Below are 19,437 nucleotides of genomic sequence, written 5' to 3' on the forward strand. Positions count from 1 at the left end.
GCAGAGCGCAGAGATATAATATTACTGTATGTATGATGGTGGGCATCCACGGCGAGCTACTTACTTTATCTTTACTAAAAGAAACAACGGACGGAGTTCGCTTAGCTTCCCGACAGTGGTTAACATCTCTCAAAGCGAACACGTTTCACTGCAGCGATCCACTATAGTCTTCTCTCCTTTTCATGAGGCTTTCCAGGAAACGAATAAAATTTTGTTTCAGGCGGTGCACTTCTATAAGTGAATGCAGATTTCACCACGCAACAATTCTTTGATTTCTTCGGCGCCATACGACGTGCAGCAAACACACAACAACAATAGGCCGGCTGGCTGGACGCTGCGCGCTACGGAGCCCCGAAAAAACTTTCCGTGCTTGACGCAGGGTGGCGCGAGAAGCGCTCTGCACAAGGCGTATACTCTTTTGCCTTAGGGCGTACGCACGCGGCAGTAAACAAACAGAGAAAAGAGAGGCGCCTGCCCAGATCATCCGTCACGGTGTCACACGGACCCCAAGATAACAGACGGACTGCTGCTTTTCTTTATCTTTCTGTCCTAAGCTGCCTGCCAGGAGTAGACATAAACACCCACATACTTTATCCGATAGTTTTGCTGAAAATATGAAGTTGTATCAGATCTGCCGCACTCCATTTGTATATCAGCGAATTGGGACAAGACAGTTTTTCAACAAAAAAGCAGAATATTTATAAATACGTTGGTTGACTTTTAGAGATATGACGAGCTCAAAGTTTTCGTCTGTCATCCTATAGTATGCTTTCTTAAAATGATGGCACCGTTGGAAGCTCTTCCAAAACCCCTGTGTCACATTGGAAGACATCATGTACCCGCAAGGTCCTACCCATATCCGTCGGAGAGCACAGGATGCGTTGCTGGCCTTCGCCTCGCCCGTAGGACTGTGTTATTTCCTTTCTTTTTTTTTTTCATGAGTGAAACATGCCGCCTTTGCTGAGCAGGAAGACCTCACTTTTATTATTATTATTCTCCCTGCCCCAACCGGATGACCTTGACCTCGCTTCCCTACTCCAAGCTGCCCTTCAGGGGATTTCCTTCCTGACCGACGAGGTGGCCGCGCTCCGCCGTGAGAACGCCCAACTCAAAAAGGAGTTTCACGAATCTTCTTGGGCTATGGTGATCCAGATCAACTGTCTGCGAACTGAACTGCGTAAAGCTTCTCTTCGTAGGAATGCAGCTGTCACTCCGAATTTTAGGTAACACGTCTTCACCAAGTCTTTCTAACGGTGAGATGTGGCCGATTGAAATGCCCAACGTACGTACACCTCAGCCCAGAGCTTTCTTCGGCACGTCGATTTCCGAAGGCCTCCGTGCCGTGGAACCGCGCCACGCCAACAAGGCGCTATTCGTCACCAAGCTCCTTCCTGCGACAACTGTAGACGACATCACTGCATTCGTCGCATAGAAAACTGACTCCTCGTCTATCAAGTGCACAAAGTTAAAATCACGTTTCGAAACCTACGCCTCGTTCCACATCTCAACTGACGACGCTGCCTTTGACCTCCTTTACGAACCTGCGGTGTGGCCCTCTGGCTGCTTAGTTAAGCAGTTCAGGGGTCGGCTCCACGGCAGCATGATCTACAGTTCCGACCAACATGCTCCCACGGATGGCAGTCAAGAATGAGTGGGCAAGTCTCTACTACCAAAACGTGCGTGGTTTGCGTACGAAGAGTTCGAGCTTTTTCTTTGCTGTGTGTGAGTGCGAATACGACATCATTTGTCTTTTTCAAACCTGGTAAAGTGACTCTATCCCGAACCGCGTCTATTTTACCGATTGCTATAGTGTGTTCCGTTCAGATCGCCTTCTTCCTGGGAAAGCTACTGCACGTGGCGGTGGGTGCCTAATTGCAGAGTCCAATGCCTTGAATGTTATACGTCGCCGCGACTTGGAGCAATACTCTGAGTCGGTATGGATAGAAATTCATCGCCTCAATGACCCCAACTTACTTGTTGGTGTTCACTACTTCCCACCATTGTTTAATCCGTCAGAACTCTCCCAGTGCCTTCTGTCCCTGGAGCCATTACTTGACAGACACTGTGACATCTTGATGTTAGGTGATTTCAATCTACCTCATTTCAAAGCTCAACAACTTTCCCCTGCCGTTCCTCAACTGTCGGTTACTCAACTCAACTTACGGTTTAAACGGTGTAAACTGTCTTCGTGACTTTGCCGATTTCTTGTCGCTCTCCCAAGTTAACACTGTCCCCAACCGTAGGGGACAATTCCTTGATCTTTGTTTCGTCCGCTCGGCCAACTTTACGTCTGTTAGGCCTGCTTCCCCGCTGATTCCGCCAGACAAATATCACCCCCCCCCCCCTTTTTGCAGTGTCCGTGCCTACTTTTTTCCGTAATCATCATGTAGCATCCGATACTTTCGATCTTCGTCGAGGTGATTACGTTGGTCTATATCATCATCTCGCAGCTGCTAATTTTGAACCCGTATTCAATGCCACTGATGCGAACAGTGCTGCTGTGTTATTTACAGATATTGTTCATTCAGGTATAAGTTCCTTTGTCCCCACTCGGACCATACATAATGTTCATAGATAGATAGATAGATAGATAGATAATTTATTTCACACTCAAGGTGTTGGAAATCAGGGCAAAAAAGCCATGAGGCTTGACTAGGCCCTGACTCCCATTACATTACATTCAATACTTCATGAAAACAACAAAGAATCGAAAATCCATGCAGTCTAAATGACAAAATACAATGAAAATACAACAAAACTACAATGTGCAACCAGAAAGAGAAAAAAAAAATTATACAATAAAGAGCTGTTTCATATTATAATCTGACAAAGCAAAGATATCAATATCAATAGAAGCCAACATATTTAACAGGATAGGAAGCTGATAAGTGATTGATTGTCTACCATAATTTGTTCTACTAAACGGCAGGCGAAAGTTTTGGGCAGTCCTTAGTGGATACGTAGATCTGTACTGATTCATCGAAATAATGCTTAAGTGTTGATTGTTTGTCCTTGTCATCGTTTTGTAGAACTGTAATACGCGATATTTGTACAAAGAATTTAGTTTTAAAATCTCATACTTATGAAAAAGGAACTCTGCATGATCAGTGTAGGACAGACCAGCAACTATACGCAAAACTCTTTTTTGAATCATATTAATCTGATTTTCATTCGACGTTGTGGTCGTTCCCCAGATCAGTATGCAATAAGAAAGTAAGGAGTAAAACAGACTGTGATAAAGCAAGAGTTTAACAGCGACTGGAAGAAGATACCTGCACTTGTTTATCATACCAGATACTTTGCAAAGTCTACCACGAATATATTGCCCATGCCCATCCCACGATAAGTTGTACGAAAACACTACACCGAGAGTCTTCACGTCATTTACATATTGAATTTTCATATCTCCGTACCATAATGGTAGATTCATGGTTACCTGTTTATTTTTAGGTCTAAATATCACCGCTTTTGTTTTAGAGACATTTATGTGTAAACGATTTCGTTTCGCCCAATTTCTTACTTTCTCGAGTAAGGCATTAGCCAAAGATATTAAACTGGTCCCATCGGATGATGAAACAAATATTGTAGTGTCGTCTGCATAAATAAAAAAGCGTGCATCGGCATCAATGTTTATGATATCGTTTATATAAAAAATGAATAATAAAGGACCTAATATACTGCCCTGAGGAACTCCTACTTTTATAGGCAACTCGGAAGATGTACCTACTTTCAACGAGACAAATTGTTTTCTATTACTTAGGTAGGAATCAATAAGGTTTAACGCCATACCTCTAATACCATAGGAAAAGAGCTTCGACAACAATATTTTATGATCAATACAATCGAAAGCTTTGCTGAAGTCTAGAAAAACACCCAGAGTGAGTAAACGATCTTCAAAAATTTTCAAGATATGCTCTTTCTGATACAGAAGTGCAAGCTCCGTTGACCTTCCCTTCTGAAAGCCGAATTGCTTGGGAGCAATAAGGCCGAATTTTTCAGAGAAATTTGAAAGACGGGTGTGAATTATTCTTTCTAGGACCTTAGAGAAAACAGGAAGTACAGAAATGGGTCTGTAGTTTTTTAAATCATTTTTATCTCCACCCTTAAAAAGGACAACGACTTTGGCAGTCTGCATTAACTTCGGAAACACGCCTGTACTTAGTGATAAGTTACAAATTAATGATAAAGGGTAAGCAAGATAATCACTAGCGTATTTAACAGGACGTGCCTGCATGTTATAGGCGTCTATACTCTTTGAAGGTTTTAGTTGCAGAAGAATAGACCGCACTTCGGAAGCGTCTGTCGGGCAAAAAAATATAGTATTATCATTAAAAGTGATATCCTGTAAAGAGCATATTCCTCCAGCGTGCTCTCCAATATTTACAAAGTGTCTGTTAAAGACGTCAGCAAGCTTGTCATCAGAAATAACTTCTCCACCAACAAGACCCCTATACCCTACTACCCTACTACCTTGGATCTCGAAGGAGACCAGATCTTACCTAAAGAAGAAAAAATTCCACCACCGGCAATTCAAATAGCATAACTCCATAACACACTACATACTATTTGCTCACTACCGGACACTCTTTAAGCAGGCACAATCATTTTGCTCGACACTGCCTGTCTCAGAGACGCGTTGCTCCATGTGCTTGAAACTTTACTCATAGGTGGCCCTGCATGTCCGCTTTATTGCACATGAGAATTGTCCGGATTGGTGTTTGCGTTGTAGAGGAAAAAAAAAATATATTACTTCTGCCTGAAGTGTAAAGACCCACCAAAACGGCGCGATTTTCTGTAGTCCATTTTCTTGTTATCTGTACAGCAGAGTTTCGCAGGCTTATTCTGTCAATGTAAGTGCACATCCTTTTTCTTTATTCATTCATCTAGATATATGCTAAATATGGACACCCTTGGTTGTCCGGTGTTGAACAGAAAAATTAATGCATCCATGATACGCACGGGGCAAGACGCGACAATTTAATGTAATTTAAATTTAATCCAATTGAAATGTAATGTAATTTAGAAACGGACAAGTCAAGTACTAGGTGGCTTTATGCTTGTTTCTCAGAGATTTCTTTTTTGCATATTGCCTAGGATTTTCAAGCAAAATTTCCTATTTCCTAGGATATTTCCGGCAAAGCAGAAGCTCACGCAAAAGCGATCGACAAGCGACACATCGGACCGGCGGTGCCTTGTTTGCAAAGGACGATGGAACAAAATAGAACCGGGTTCTGTGTGGTTTTATTGCACATCATGTGGGTGGTGGGCTCAAGGTGTCTGTGTAGGGGCCCACTGGCTTTACTCTGTATGCTTGGATTGCAAAAACTAATTTGTATAGTTCAGTACTGCGGCGTGTCTCATCTTGCCCCACGCGATGTCTCGTCTTGCCCCGAGGGTTAGGGCAAGATGAGACAATCTGCAATTTTGAATTTCATGTTCTGTGTTTATTTTAGACCGGCTACTCCCGTTCTGCATTTATAGATCGGAAGCTTTAGACCCCTGAGAATTTGCCTATGGCTAGTTTTTTTTTAAACATGGAAAATAAAAATTCCATATTCATTGCAAATTTCTGTCTCACCTTGCCCCACCGTACCCTATACCAGGAACAACGACCCAGGAATAGGCGCCTAAGAGCTGCGCTCTAAAACATGCAAGGTGTCTTCTTTTTTTCGATACAGATTTTTCATAAAAAAACTATAAGGGCTATAGACATCCTGTTGTCACTTCTATCATCTCTGGGCCGGCGGACGTTCTTGGCCATCTGTTGCTCAACCATCGAATGACTAATTACCTAAGAATCGTTAATTAACTTTTTAATTGTAAAGGCTACGAAGTTGTCCCAATGAGAACATCGACAACACGGACGGACCCTTTTGACGGAGTCGATTGAATGGCGCAAACCAGGAGCACCACCACCAAGAAAAGCCAAGGTCACACAATCCACAAAGAAGATCATGGCTGTCACTTCGATCATCTGGTACCGTAGCCGTTTTCAGAACAAAAATTCGTTCGATAGATCGTCCGCAAAAAAATCGTGAACGAACACCTTTTTTTTTTGTTCATTGCGCATCTCCAGAGACGCGTCTTCCCTTCACTACCAATGTGAGAGGGTGAAGAAGCACAGTGCCGCCTCATGCGTCGAAGATGAGCTTGAACTTGCGGAAGCAAAACAATAACAAATGTATCGGTTCATCGTCATCATTTATTGTTATTGTTGTTGTTGGGTGACGCTATCGGAACTGCCCTTATCTTTTGTTGCATTTTCTGTTTTCTTTTAATCTTTTTCCAGGACGCACGAGGCGATAGTGTGCTATTTCACCCTCTCACATTGGGGGTGAAGGCAAGGCACGTCTCCGAAGATGCGTAATGAACAAAATAAAGAAAAAAATTGTATTCTTTCACGAATTTTTTGCGGCCCATCTATCGAACGGATTTTTGTTCTGAAAACGGTAACGGTATCAGTATCAGGTGACCGAAGGGATCAGATGTTCTCATTGGGACGACCTTGTAGCTTTTATAATTAAAAAAGTTAATTAACAATTTTTAGGCATTTAGTCATTCGACGGTTGAGCAACAGATGGCCAAGAACGTCCGCCGGTCCAGAGATGATAGAAGTGAAACAGGATGTCTATAGCCCTTATAGGTTTTTTAATGAAAAATCTGTATTAAAAAAGACACCCTGTATAGTGTGGCTTGGTGCTGATTAAAGTGCACTTTCTGCTTTGCATTGTGTTATTTTGAATATCTCAGGTTGATTGTCATGTGCATGTACCATACACACTTACTGCTTTTTGCCCTTCCTCAGCCTCTGAGAATTGCTACCTTGAATGACTCAACAGTTTTTAAAAAGGTGAAGCAGTCCGCACAGCACTATGACGAAGAAGGACGAATGTGCCAAATGAAGTACCCTCTGTGCCCTTTCCAGTACTGCCTTGTTGTGTCCTACGTTCACTTGTGATTTGTATGTGAAGGTTACAAGTGATATACGGGGGGGGGGGCTTGTATACGGTATTATGGTATACCAGTGGCATATCGTGTACTCCCACCGATCGTAGACCTTGTGTTGCAGTAGCGTGTGATGGTGAAATGGACTAATTTATTTGAAAGTTTTCTTGTAATCCAAACCTTTGTCTCAGCAGGTACCTTATGAGATCATAAGTGCGCCACACAATCTCTTGTGTATGCTGATCGCGGATACTGTAAACGGCAGGCTACCACACACACAAACTTATCAATGTTCACACGAGTTGTCATATGTTACTATGTGTGATTTGTCATTAAGCTTGTTACCAGTGATATGCGCTCCGGTATTCGAACGACCGTGGTCCTTGGCAGATATCAGGAAAGAATTCAGACAGAGATTCTGGAACCCTATCACATAGCGAACACGGGTAGTGATAAGTGTGTTAGTACTCCTTCTGTCACCATCACAGAAGAGGATACAATATATCTTCAACTTGTGGGCGTTTAAATCGGTCTATATATACATATATAAATTTGCAACGGTAGGTTGCGGGTTGACACCTGCAGGTTTTTCCTGTGTAGCAAGCAGTTGGAATTTTAGCGTTGTGTTATCCTATCTTCTCTTCGTGTTGTCTTGGCGTCATTGTTCAGTATAGTAGCAATGTACCAACTACCCCAAGTCTCTACGTTAATTAAAGTTATACCGGTTCAGAAAAGTTGGAGGCACATCAAGTCACTCAAATTACAGTCCTGTCACTATCTTACCAGTATTTTTCAAAGCGCTTTGAACGTACCATTTATAACGTTTCCCGTCTTGCTTTGAAAGATAGAGAGGTTCAGAGAATCCTAAGCGCGCCCCGACTCTGATCTTCTGAATGGGATACGGAGTGCCCTTTGGAGTTTGGCCATTGGGGGGAGCCTGTTTTATAGCGTGTCATTTGACGTCACACGATGGAGCGTCACATGTTGGAACGGAGAGACCGCATTGAAATTTCCACGTGCCTTTCACTCCGCCATTTTGGAACGGAGGCACGGCCTTGAAATCAGAACCGTTTATAGAGAGAGTTTGGCCATTCTCTGATCTTTTGCCGCCTTATTGGAGGAGCCTATTTTGACGTCAGAGTCATGGTTGCGCCGCCCAAAAAGTCTTCATCCAAGCGTAATCCGTCCAGAATCCGCTTAGCTGGGGCGCGCCATTTTGATTCTGTCCTACACCTGGTCGACAGGTGCTTTGTGGCGCTCAATGTAATCTGTAGAGATCGCCGGCTTATGACCCAAAGCCTCTTGTGATAAGGGGGGCTTTGTTGCCAAACTGAAAGAGTTCAAGGACGAAGGGCTTTCAAAGGACGAAGTACGCACGTGTCTTCTCACCCTGCATCCTAAACAAAGCTCAGCATCAAAATGGCGTTGGCGGCTGGCTGACGACGAGGCAACAATAGAGCCAGGCGAGGGAGGTCGTTCAGATGTGACGTAGCATGATGGGCTTCAAGTTGGGCTCTTCCCAATGGCCAAACTCTCTCTATATACGGCTCTGCTTGAAATCTCCCAGTGCCGCCGCTGCTCGCCTTTCATTCCGGTCAAGTGGGCGGAGCGATGAGGTGACTGACGCATGAGGTGTCTGACGCAGAGGTGGGGAGTAAGGCGTTACAAAGTAGTGCGTTACCGGTAATGCGTTACATTCCAGTAGTGAAATATGGCGATGCATTACATTTGGGAGAAAAGTAATGTGTAACGTAACGCGATTACATTTTTACTAACTAACGCGTAACGGCGTTATACGATATTATGCATTCGGGACATTGCTTCACTGTCTAAATTTGATAGCTTGAGCAGAGGACCGCGCCTGCAGAATCCGGGAAAATCCCAGGATTTTTGGTATTTGCCTTTAACAATGACAAGAAGGTCACATCGGCACCAACGAGGAGCGCAAAAGAAGGATTATTGACCTACACTTGTTGAGATGTCACCTTTGTTCACCACCTTTATTTTTCTCACCCTCTGGTACTTTTTGGACGAATGGAGCGAAAGCGATAGGAAAATAGCCTCTACCCCTTGAACAAGTGACAAAGTACCAAGGGATTGGCTGTTTGGATTTGTACTGTGTGAAATAAAAGGTCAAGTCACGGCAAAGGACGTCCTCTCAGCAATGGGCGAAGCTCACAAACGAGAATTTGGAACATCAATTACTTCTGCGCTGTAATAAATCCTACCTGTAAGTTGTGTTCATGTGACCGTTGTTTGTGCCTGACATTGCTTGTATTGATTTGCGGTATGCCCATATGTGATTCAAACAACACACAGAGACAGATACATTGGATGATGATGAGGTGGGCGATTCACCGCCGACTCAACCAAAATGTGGTATAGACAAAGTCTTTTACAACAAACTCCAAGGGACCGCGGGAAATATCCGTTGTAAGGGTGATTTCGATAAAAAGGAATGTGCAGCGGTATTATAGTTTAGACTGACCGTACTAGTCGCGATGCAATTATATATACGTAGACGGAACGTGATCGGTATCACCCCCATGTGAAAGCGTCTGTTGTTCCAGCGCCGTCAACGAACACGAGGTCGTAGACACATTTAGCTTTCCGCTATCACAACCATATCTGTATACCAATAACATTTCTGAAGACGAGTTTTACTAGTAGCACGGGGGATAACGAACGTCCCTTTACGGTACTCTTCGGGGAGCTGTGTCGCCACAGTCGCGAGCGATACGGTTCTGGTTTCGGAATGTAAAGCACCGTAGAGCGAATGCCTACGACAGTGAAAACTGCTAATGCTAGCAGCATAACCTACCCGATTACGGATTCAGACAGCTTAGGGCACATGCAGACATAACAAAAGGGAATTTCTTTGACTCAGGCTAAAAATGGCACACCCTCTTTGGATCGGTACTCTATAACTATAAGTCACAATACTTCTTTCTTTTTTTCTTTTTTCTATTCATATGCGGTCATCTTCAGTAGTAATTCAGAAAACACTGAAGGCACATGACCTCCGCCCGTGTCCTCCGCTAATCCCTTCAGAAAACTCCCGAGTAAGCCGGAAACCAGGCGCGTGGCTCACGCGCAAAGGGAATCAAACGACGTTGCGCGGCTCATCGCCATGTGATTACAGTTGCCACCTTTCGTAGTGAAAAATACGGGCTGAGGGAGAGGAGGTGGAATAGAGGGAAAGGAGAAATGGCTCGCGGGAAAGGGAAGTGGGTGAGGGGTGGAATAGCACACACAGAAAACGAGAGAGAGAGAGATAATACGAGGAAACTTATGTTCCTGTGTGTAATAATAATAATAACGAATAACTAAGGAAAGAACTGGTGACTGCGGAGGCTCTATGCTCCAGATTTATTCAAGCTGTAGTGGAATGTTGAAGGGAAAACCCCGCAAAAGCCCATATGAAAGGTCTTGAGCCGCGAATACCGGCAAAAGGCTGCCGGTATCACCTTCCTACCGGCAACCGGCAGAGCGAGCAAATAACCGGCCATGCCGGTATAATACCGGCCTGGTGGCAACCCTACGTGATGCGAGGCAGTTGCTTCTAAAACTTCGTTGTATAGTTCGTGCGCTTCGCCGATCGGACCGGGAAATAACTTCGTTATTTCGGTAGGTTCGCTGTAAAGTACATATTATCAGGATTCCTGGTGAAGTAATGCAAGAAACAACAACAACAACTTTATTTCGGGATGATGGGAACAAGACAAGGAACATTACAAGAGTAATGCAATTACTTATCAGAAGTAAATGAGTTAGTAACGCGTTACCTACTACCGCAACAGCAACGAATAACGTAACGCGTTACCTTTTGAAAACGTAGTGAGTAACGGTAGTGCACCACAAAACTTCTCCGTCTGTGGACTCTGACGTCACGGCGAGTCCCCACCTCCCGGCGGCATGGCCCGCCATGGCCACTCTCCGCACGGTATTTTAGCGAAATGGACGGAATATGCGCGAAATATTGCACCGTATTCGCTATGTTTTTCTGTAGCGCTGCAGCGATCCCGCTATATTTGAATTGGTAACGGGAAAAGAATTTCCGCTACAAATATGAGTAGCGGCGAACTCTTTCTCCGCTACCGCTACTTTTCACAAGATGGAAGACGTGGGACACGCATAAAAAAAAAAAAAAAAAAAAGCTAGATAACGCGAAGCAGAATTTTTTTCCTGTTATTCGTTTTAGTTACTACTTCTTAATCCAGCAGACTGATGTGACGGCCTTTCTCATATTCACTAACTCTCACAAGTTAAGCGCAATTGAATATATATGAATATAATTTGCGTTATTCTGTGCATTTTTTTTTTGTACTTTCGTAGCTCATCTTTGCGAAACACGAACACTTATGTATATAACATACCTCATAATATGGGCTACGAACCAAATTATCGCCATACAATCAGTTGCAAAGCTAGTGTGGACGTGTTGATAGCGCATTTCAAACTGTGTTTTACAACTTTACTTCATTGTTCAGAGCAAATAAACTCACCGTCGTGTCTTTGCAACAGCAATAAGAAAATATATCGCACTCCGTGTATTGTACTCCAAACGTACTGCCGACTTTGCTTTAATGTATGAGACCAATATATTTGCGCTGCGGCGAAGTATTTCTGGAAATATAGAATTACCTTAGCTTACACAGGTTGCCGAATTATTATCGGCACAGTTATTTTCTCACATCGAATACGTTACACTGTTGGTTCGAGAGCCGCACAAAATGAACAAATATTATTAGTATTATTCGTGAGTCACTGTATGCCAACATGCTTATTAATGCCCTTTGCACATTTACTTGTGGGCAGTACACAGACCATTAACTGAAAAGCAACTGATTGTTTACAGGTTGGGCATGTTTAGGGAAACGTCATATGATTTTCTTTTTCTTCTGTAAATGCTTCATTAGAGATGTAATCTCACACGAATAGACTCTTCTTGAGGAACTGATACTCCTGGAAAGGGTGTATTAAACGTAGTTTTTCATATAGTCAAACGCTTTGTAAGAGAAGCCGTCGTGTAGCTTGAAGAATGGAAGAAGTGGATAGGCAATAACAGTAACTCCTAATTCCTGTGAGACCTAAACTTTGGTGTGGTATGCCAACAGTTACTCATAAGACTGCCTATTGTTCTTGGAGGCGTTAGCCTGAAAGCCTGAGCAAACGTTGTGCCATTCGGCCATTCGTTTGAACGTTTTGCCACCTGGTAGCTACGTATTGATGACTCGATCAGTGGTCGAATCGCTCCATTTGACCGCAGTGAAAACTGATCAATCCGTCGGCAAGTAAGCAGACAGACAAGTTTGAGGTTGGGATTCGCGGGTATTTTGAACAATATTGTCACGAAGCGAAATGGGCCGTCGAGTCGTCGAATAAACAGCAAACGGTTAATTAAACTACTTGGTAGCAAAAGCACAAGAGTGATAGCTCTCTGAACACAACTGAGTCCAAAGAAGGAATGCTCCAGCCTGGAGCGCACAATCATTTAAGCATTGCGCCGAAAAGTCTAGAAACAGCACGTGCGTTTGCCAGAGAGCAGGCGATGTGTCTGGAAGCTTCTTGCTTCTTCTTCAGCACGCGCCGGGATGAGATGTACCGTTTCGTGCCTGCCCTGGAAGTTTCTCGAGGATGATTCGTGGCAATATAGTGTTACTGCAGATAAACAGCCTTGCATGCTCAAAACATTCTGACGGGAAAATTATTAAATGCACGTATGGCGCTATATGCATTAAAATATGTGTCAGGTGTGCGTTATCCAGAGGTCAAGCTCTATCTGAAATAATATGGCTGGGCTGTAACTAGTGGTATACTTTATACTGCACGCTGGTTAGGTGAGGGAACATAAATATTGCACCGTCTTTTGACACGAGGAACGAGATGCCTACGGTAATGTGTTTTCTGGAGAAGGGTACGGTAGTGGAAAAGTAGCGACATAGTATTTACGTTACTTTTATTTGGTAGCAGTATCGCGTTACTTTTTCAAATTTGTGGCGACGCTAGTATTGCGCTACTTTTTTGTGGAGTAGCGCGTAGCGGTATTCCGTTAGTTCATTTTCGTAGCTGGGACAACACTCCTCTCTATTGAACAGTTCCGACTAGACTGACGTGGCGGCACCTATGAGCGATGGAAGGAATTGAATGTGTAACAGTGGCATTCTGTCCGCTTAGGTGTTTTGTCTAACTTCTGTGCCATCTCTTTATCTGTTCCATCCATGGAGTGCTTCACCAATGAGGAATAAATCATCGCCGCTAAGCGCTTGCGTGCTATTCATGATGCTCCCGTAAGGGGGCGTTCACACGGGCCGATTTTCAGCACCAACTCGGACCAACTCGAAGCAACGTCTTTGGACCAACTTCCAGACGGTACCGTCTCCGCGTTCACACGTACCAACTCATTAGCTCCGCCCAAAACCAACCTTGCCGCAGCTTACTTCGCGAGAAAAGCACAACTGTGTTAAAAAGTATTTATTGGTATGTTTCTACGGCGTAACTTTTGCAAAACAATTATTCCTTAGCTACATCTGCACAGTTCGTAATCAATGCAATTTAATGTAAGCAAGTAAGTCAGGAACTAAATCCCATCGCCATCGGCAGTTTGTTGCATGTGATCGTTTCCATTCGCAAGTGCTCTACCTGTGCCTGTTCAATCAGCTGCGCCTTTTATATTGTATCAAAGTTCGGTTCTACATTGTATGTTTGGTTAATAGTTGTCCGTAATTTTCAACCGCGTGTTTGTGTGACCGTCGTTTTCTTTGTGCAGTGTACATACTTTTGATTGAAGTGTTCAGTGTGTGGTTTTGTGTGGGATTTTGTAACCATGAATACGTCTTCGCGAAAGCGTAAAGCAGCTGCCCTAATTGTTGCCATGCTGCCTGACCTTGTGGCTGAAGGCAACAGAACTGTGCAAAAAAAGAAGAGGCCGTAGGTGAAGGCAGTAGCACAGGCCCGTCCACAAGTAGGCGCGCAGAGCAGTCTGCTTCCTATTCTTCGCCTGAGCGATGGAGACTTTAGAGGCTACCTTCGGATCAGCACGGATGATTTCGAGGATCTGGTGTCCGGTATCCGCGAGGCTGTTGAGTGCCAAGACACACTGATGAGAAGTGCGTTAACCGTGGAAGAGCAACTCACGATCACGCTCCGCTGCCTAGCAACAGGTAACCACTGTTCCTGGATCAATGCTGCCTTATATTATACCGGTTGTGACATATTCCCCTCATAACAGGAGAGTCGTTCCACTCCCTCCACTACCAGGATTGTATTTGGACAAGTAGAGTCCACAACAAGATCAAGAGGGTCTGCACAGCACTGTGTAACTACCTGATTCCCCGGTATGTTAAAACGTTGAACACAAGTAATGAAACTGACAATTACATTGTTGTGTTGGATGCCTGCTAAGCTACAGTTGATTAATAAAATTGTTATTGACAGCTACATGAGGCTGCCATCTACCAGTGCACAGTGGGAGACAATTGCAGACAGATTCTTCTCTCTTTGGCACTTCCCCCACTGCATCGGCGCTGTCGATGGAAAACATGTGAGGATCAGGTGCCCCCCAAAGGCCGGGTCTTCATTTTTTAACTATAAGGGATACCACAGCATGGTGCTCATGGCGCTCGTCGATGCAGATAAAAAGGTATGTTACAGGTCACATTTAAAGAGGACTCAATGTGCATCTTTCCCGCATTATATTGCAGGCCATCTTCGTGGATGCCGGGGTCATCGGAAGGTGTGACGACTCTGTGACCTTCCGTGGTACGGAACTATTTCAGAAGCTCGAGAGTGGAGTGTGCAACATCCCTGAACCTGTCCCACTCCCTGGTACTTATAAACAATCTAAATTCCAGTCGTTTGTAGTGCAGCCATACTGTACTAAATACCTCACTGACAAAATAGCATATAAGCAGGTGAGCTGGTGGACGAAATCCATTGCACAAAAAGCTGGAGCACGGACAACATTGAGGATAATACCTTGCATTTGTTATTTCATTTACAGGCCAAAATTATCCAACTGCTTTCGTAGTGATCGCGGACGCAGCCTTCTCAATGAAATACTACATGTTGAGACCCTATGCACAGAGAGAACTGCAAAGCAAAGCAAATCGTGTGTACAATTACAGGTTAGTTGTGTCGAAAGTTTCTTTGGGATAATGGCCTAACGGTTCCGTGTCCTGCTGACCGAGATAAATGGACTGCCTGACAACATAACACAGATAATACTTGCATGCTGTGCCCTACACAACTACGTGAGCCACAAGGGGAACCAAGGAGCGACATCACAGTCAACTGGAGTTCTTGAAGACCTGTCAGGATTTGGCACAAGGGCATCGGAAAATGCTCGAACAACAAGAGACAGGTTCAGGGATTACTTTGTCAGCGAGCGAGGTTCCGTGTCGTGCCAACAGAAATACCTAGATGCACACCAAAATGTAAGGAACATTTTAATTCTTACTTGTGTAATGACATACACTTCACCTGAAGCAGGCATAAGAAGAACATGTTGTGCTATCATACTGTTGGTTTGGACATCACTAGCTTTCCACTGACTTATTATTACAGGCAGGTGTGTCCCACACTAGAAATGCATTTGAAACTGCTGGATTGATGTGCTAGTCACCCACCACTTCACTGGTCCATAAAAGTTCGAGCCTCCATCATAGTTATATTGGAACGTAAAGCCGCTACTGCTACATCATCGTCGGTCAGGACTCATGTAGGGGAACACCTCCTCCAGTGTGCATAGCACCTGCCTCCCGCTTGGAGTTATCACAGATGGTTTTGGAACTGCTGGATTGATGTGCTAGTCACCCACCACTTCACTGGTCCATAAAAGTTCGAGCCTCCATCATAGTTATATTGGAACGTAAAGCCGCTACTGCTACATCATCGTCGGTCAGGACTCATGTAGGGGAACACCTCCTCCAGTGTGCATAGCACCTGCCTCCCGCTTGGAGTTATCACAGATGGTTTTGGAACTGCTGGATTGATGTGCTAGTCACCCACCACTTCACTGGTCCATAAAAGTTCGAGCCTCCATCATAGTTATATTGGAACGTAAAGCCGCTACTGCTACATCATCGTCGGTCAGGACTCATGTAGGGGAACACCTCCTCCAGTGTGCATAGCACCTGCCTCCCGCTTGGAGTTATCACAGATGGTTTTGGAACTGCTGGATTGATGTGCTAGTCACCCACCACTTCACTGGTCCATAAAAGTTCAAGCCTCCGTCATAGTTATATTGCAACGTAAAGCCGCTACTACTACATCATCGTCGGTCAGGACTCATGTGGGGGAACACCTCCTCCAGTGTGCATGGCACCTGCCTCCCGCTTGGAGTTATCACAGATGGCTTTGGAACTGCTGGATTGATGTGCTAGTCACCCACCACTTCACTGGTCCATAAAAGTTCGAGCCTCCATCATAGTTATATTGGAACGTAAAGCCGCTACTGCTACATCATCGTCGGTCAGGACTCATGTAGGGGAACACCTCCTCCAGTGTGCATAGCACCTGCCTCCCGCTTGGAGTTATCACAGATGGTTTTGGAACTGCTGGATTGATGTGCTAGTCACCCACCACTTCACTGGTCCATAAAAGTTCGAGCCTCCATCATAGTTATATTGGAACGTAAAGCCGCTACTGCTACATCATCGTCGGTCAGGACTCATGTAGGGGAACACCTCCTCCAGTGTGCATAGCACCTGCCTCCCGCTTGGAGTTATCACAGATGGTTTTGGAACTGCTGGATTGATGTGCTAGTCACCCACCACTTCACTGGTCCATAAAAGTTCAAGCCTCCGTCATAGTTATATTGCAACGTAAAGCCGCTACTACTACATCATCGTCGGTCAGGACTCATGTGGGGGAACACCTCCTCCAGTGTGCATGGCACCTGCCTCCCGCTTGGAGTTATCACAGATGGCTTTGGAACTGCTGGATTGATGTGCTAGTCACCCACCACTTCACTGGTCCATAAAAGTTCAAGCCTCCGTCATAGTTATATTGCAACGTAAAGCCGCTACTACTACATCATCGTCGGTCAGGACTCCTGTAGGGGAACACCTCCTCCAGTGTGCATGGCACCTGCCTCCCGCTTGGAGTTATCACAGATGGTTTTGGAACTGCTGGATTGATGTGCGAGTCACCCACCACTTCACTGGTCCATAAAAGTTCAAGCCTCCGTCATAGTTATATTGCAACGTCAAACCGCTACTACTACATCATCGTCGGTCAGGACTCATGTAGGGGAACACCTCCTCCAGTGTGCATGGCACCTGCCTCCCGCTTGGAGTTATCACAGATGGCTTTGGGACTGCTGGATTGATGTGCTAGTCACCCACCACTTCACTGGTCCATAAAAGTTCAAGCCTCCGTCATAGTTATATTGCAACGTAAAGCCGCTACTACTACATCATCGTCGGTCAGGACTCATGTAGGGGAACACCTCCTCCAGTGTGCATGGCACCTGCCTCCCGCTTGGAGTTATCACAGATGGCTTTGGAACTGCTGGATTGATGTGCTAGTCACCCACCACTTCACTGGTCCATAAAAGTTCAAGCCTCCGTCATAGTTATATTGCAACGTAAAGCCGCTACTACTACATCATCGTCGGTCAGGACTCATGTAGGGGAACACCTCCTCCAGTGTGCATGGCACCTGCCTCCCGCTTGGAGTTATCACAGATGGCTTTGGAACTGCTGGATTGATGTGCTAGTCACCCACCACTTCACTGGTCCATAAAAGTTCAAGCCTCCGTCATAGTTATATTGCAACGTAAAGCCGCTACTACTACATCATCGTCGGTCAGGACTCATGTAGGGGAACACCTCCTCCAGTGTGCATGGCACCTGCCTCCCGCTTGGAGTTATCACAGATGGCTTTGGAACTGCTGGATTGATGTGCTAGTCACCCACCACTTCACTGGTCCATAAAAGTTCAAGCCTCCGTCATAGTTATATTGCAACGTAAAGCCGCTACTACTACATCATCGTCGGTCAGGACTCATGTAGGGGAACACCTCCTCCAGTGTGCATGGCACCTGCCTCCCGCTTGGAGTTATCACAGATGGCTTTGGAACTGCTGGATTGATGTGCTAGTCACCCACCACTTCACTGGTCCATAAAAGTTCAAGTCTCCGTCACGATTATATTGCAACGTAAAGTCGCTACTGCTACATCATCGTCGGTCAGGACTCATGTAGGGGAACACCTCCTCCAGTGTGCATGGCACCTGCCTCCCGCTTGGAGTTATCACAGATGGCTTTGGAACTGCTGGATTGATGTGCTAGTCATCCACCACTTCACTGGTCCATAAAAGTTCAAGCCTTCGTCATAGTTATATTGCAACGTAAAGCCGCTACTACTACATCATCGTCGGTCAGGACTCATGTCGGGGAACACCTCCTCCAGTGTGTGCATGGTGCCTGCCTCCCGCTTGGAGTTATCACAGATGGTTTTGGAACTGCTGGATTGATGTGCTAGTCATCCACCACTTCACTGGTCCATAAAAGTTCAAGCCTCCGTCATAGTTATATTGCAACGTAAAGCCGCTACTACTACATCATCGTCGGTCAGGACTCATGTACGGGAACACCTCCTCCATTGTGCATGGCACCTGCCTCCCGCTTGGGGTTATCACAGATGGCTTTTCTTTGAAATGGAACAGTGAAAGTGCTTGATCTAAAACTAGTGGCCATGGTGCTTGTTCCACAACCTATCAACTTGCGTCAAACCTTGGGCTGGCCTGGAATCAGCAAAACATTGCTATGTATTTCGCATCTTCTATAATTACTCAAAGGAGGATCATTGGCAATGTACTTGTATTTCTCGCATATTAGTTTCTGCGAAATCTGCAGTGTCAGTAGGTACAATGAATATAAATTTGGCACAAGCATAACGTGCTGCTTGCCCTGATGTCGTTCTAGCAACAGGTCATAGTGTTCATTTTGAAAAATAACTCAAATTTCCAAATGCAGAATTACAATTATCGTTAAAAGAAAAACGACAAGTACAACATTTCTCCAGTACGAATTGTCCACACGAAGAAAGATGTCTACAGTTTTCACACGTTTTCTAAATTACTCAAGGAAGTTACCTACCTCGATATTGCGACATTGTGTTTAGTCTGGACTACACATTCCACTGATTGCAATTTCAGGATGTCCTTTTGCAAGGTATCCATACCACGCAGTTCTCCTGCAATCTGCATTCTAAAATAATAATCTACATCCCTTTCAACCTCCGGCTCATTGAGGACTGAAATCGCCTTGTTCAACATATCTTGTTGTGTAGCCACCCTCTTTGTCTGTTTTTTTTAATTGTTGCTGGAGCTTGACGGAGGGCGTTTCCTTTTTGGAGGTGGCTCCAAGGGATCTGTCTGAATTTATTAAATTGTCAGCTATCTTAATATGTTTGCTTGTGTGTTTTCAATCATGTGCTGAATAAGTTTGATACCTCGTCTGTGGGACATTCGCAAGGTGGGTCATGG

At 44.8% G+C, this 19,437-nt stretch overlaps 2 protein-coding genes across 3 annotated transcripts in view; one reads left to right on the forward strand and one right to left on the reverse strand.

The window, feature by feature from the left end:
* The window catches only part of LOC135391379 (excitatory amino acid transporter 3-like), a 78,795-nt gene that overhangs the window by 35,031 nt on the left and 24,327 nt on the right, over nucleotides 1-19,437 (reverse strand). The gene's annotated exons all lie outside the window — the stretch shown is intronic.
* Nucleotides 13,164-19,350, forward strand: LOC135391380 (putative nuclease HARBI1). Its single transcript, XM_064621642.1, has 7 exons — nucleotides 13,164-14,108; nucleotides 14,177-14,282; nucleotides 14,383-14,587; nucleotides 14,649-14,772; nucleotides 14,948-15,071; nucleotides 15,165-15,380; nucleotides 19,108-19,350. Exons 1-6 carry the CDS (start codon nucleotides 14,048-14,050, stop codon nucleotides 15,166-15,168), a joined length of 624 nt encoding a protein of 207 aa, XP_064477712.1. The 5' UTR covers nucleotides 13,164-14,047; the 3' UTR covers nucleotides 15,169-15,380; nucleotides 19,108-19,350.

The sequence above is a fragment of the Ornithodoros turicata genome, chromosome 4 (genome assembly GCF_037126465.1).
Source record: "Ornithodoros turicata isolate Travis chromosome 4, ASM3712646v1, whole genome shotgun sequence".
Classification (NCBI taxonomy): domain Eukaryota; kingdom Metazoa; phylum Arthropoda; class Arachnida; order Ixodida; family Argasidae; genus Ornithodoros; species Ornithodoros turicata.

What these genes read in the sequence shown, in the direction of transcription:
- LOC135391380 (XM_064621642.1), top strand. Translation starts at nt 14,048, where the DNA reads ATGAGAAGTGCGTTAACCGTGGAAGAGCAACTCACGATCACGCTCCGC. An exon ending in GCTCCGCTGCCTAGCAACAG is followed by an intron (nt 14,109 to 14,176) that starts GTAACCACTGTT and finishes CCCTCATAACAG; the next exon opens with GAGAGTCGTTCCACTCCCTC. An exon ending in TCGTCGATGCAGATAAAAAG is followed by an intron (nt 14,588 to 14,648) that starts GTATGTTACAGG and finishes ATTATATTGCAG; the next exon opens with GCCATCTTCGTGGATGCCGG.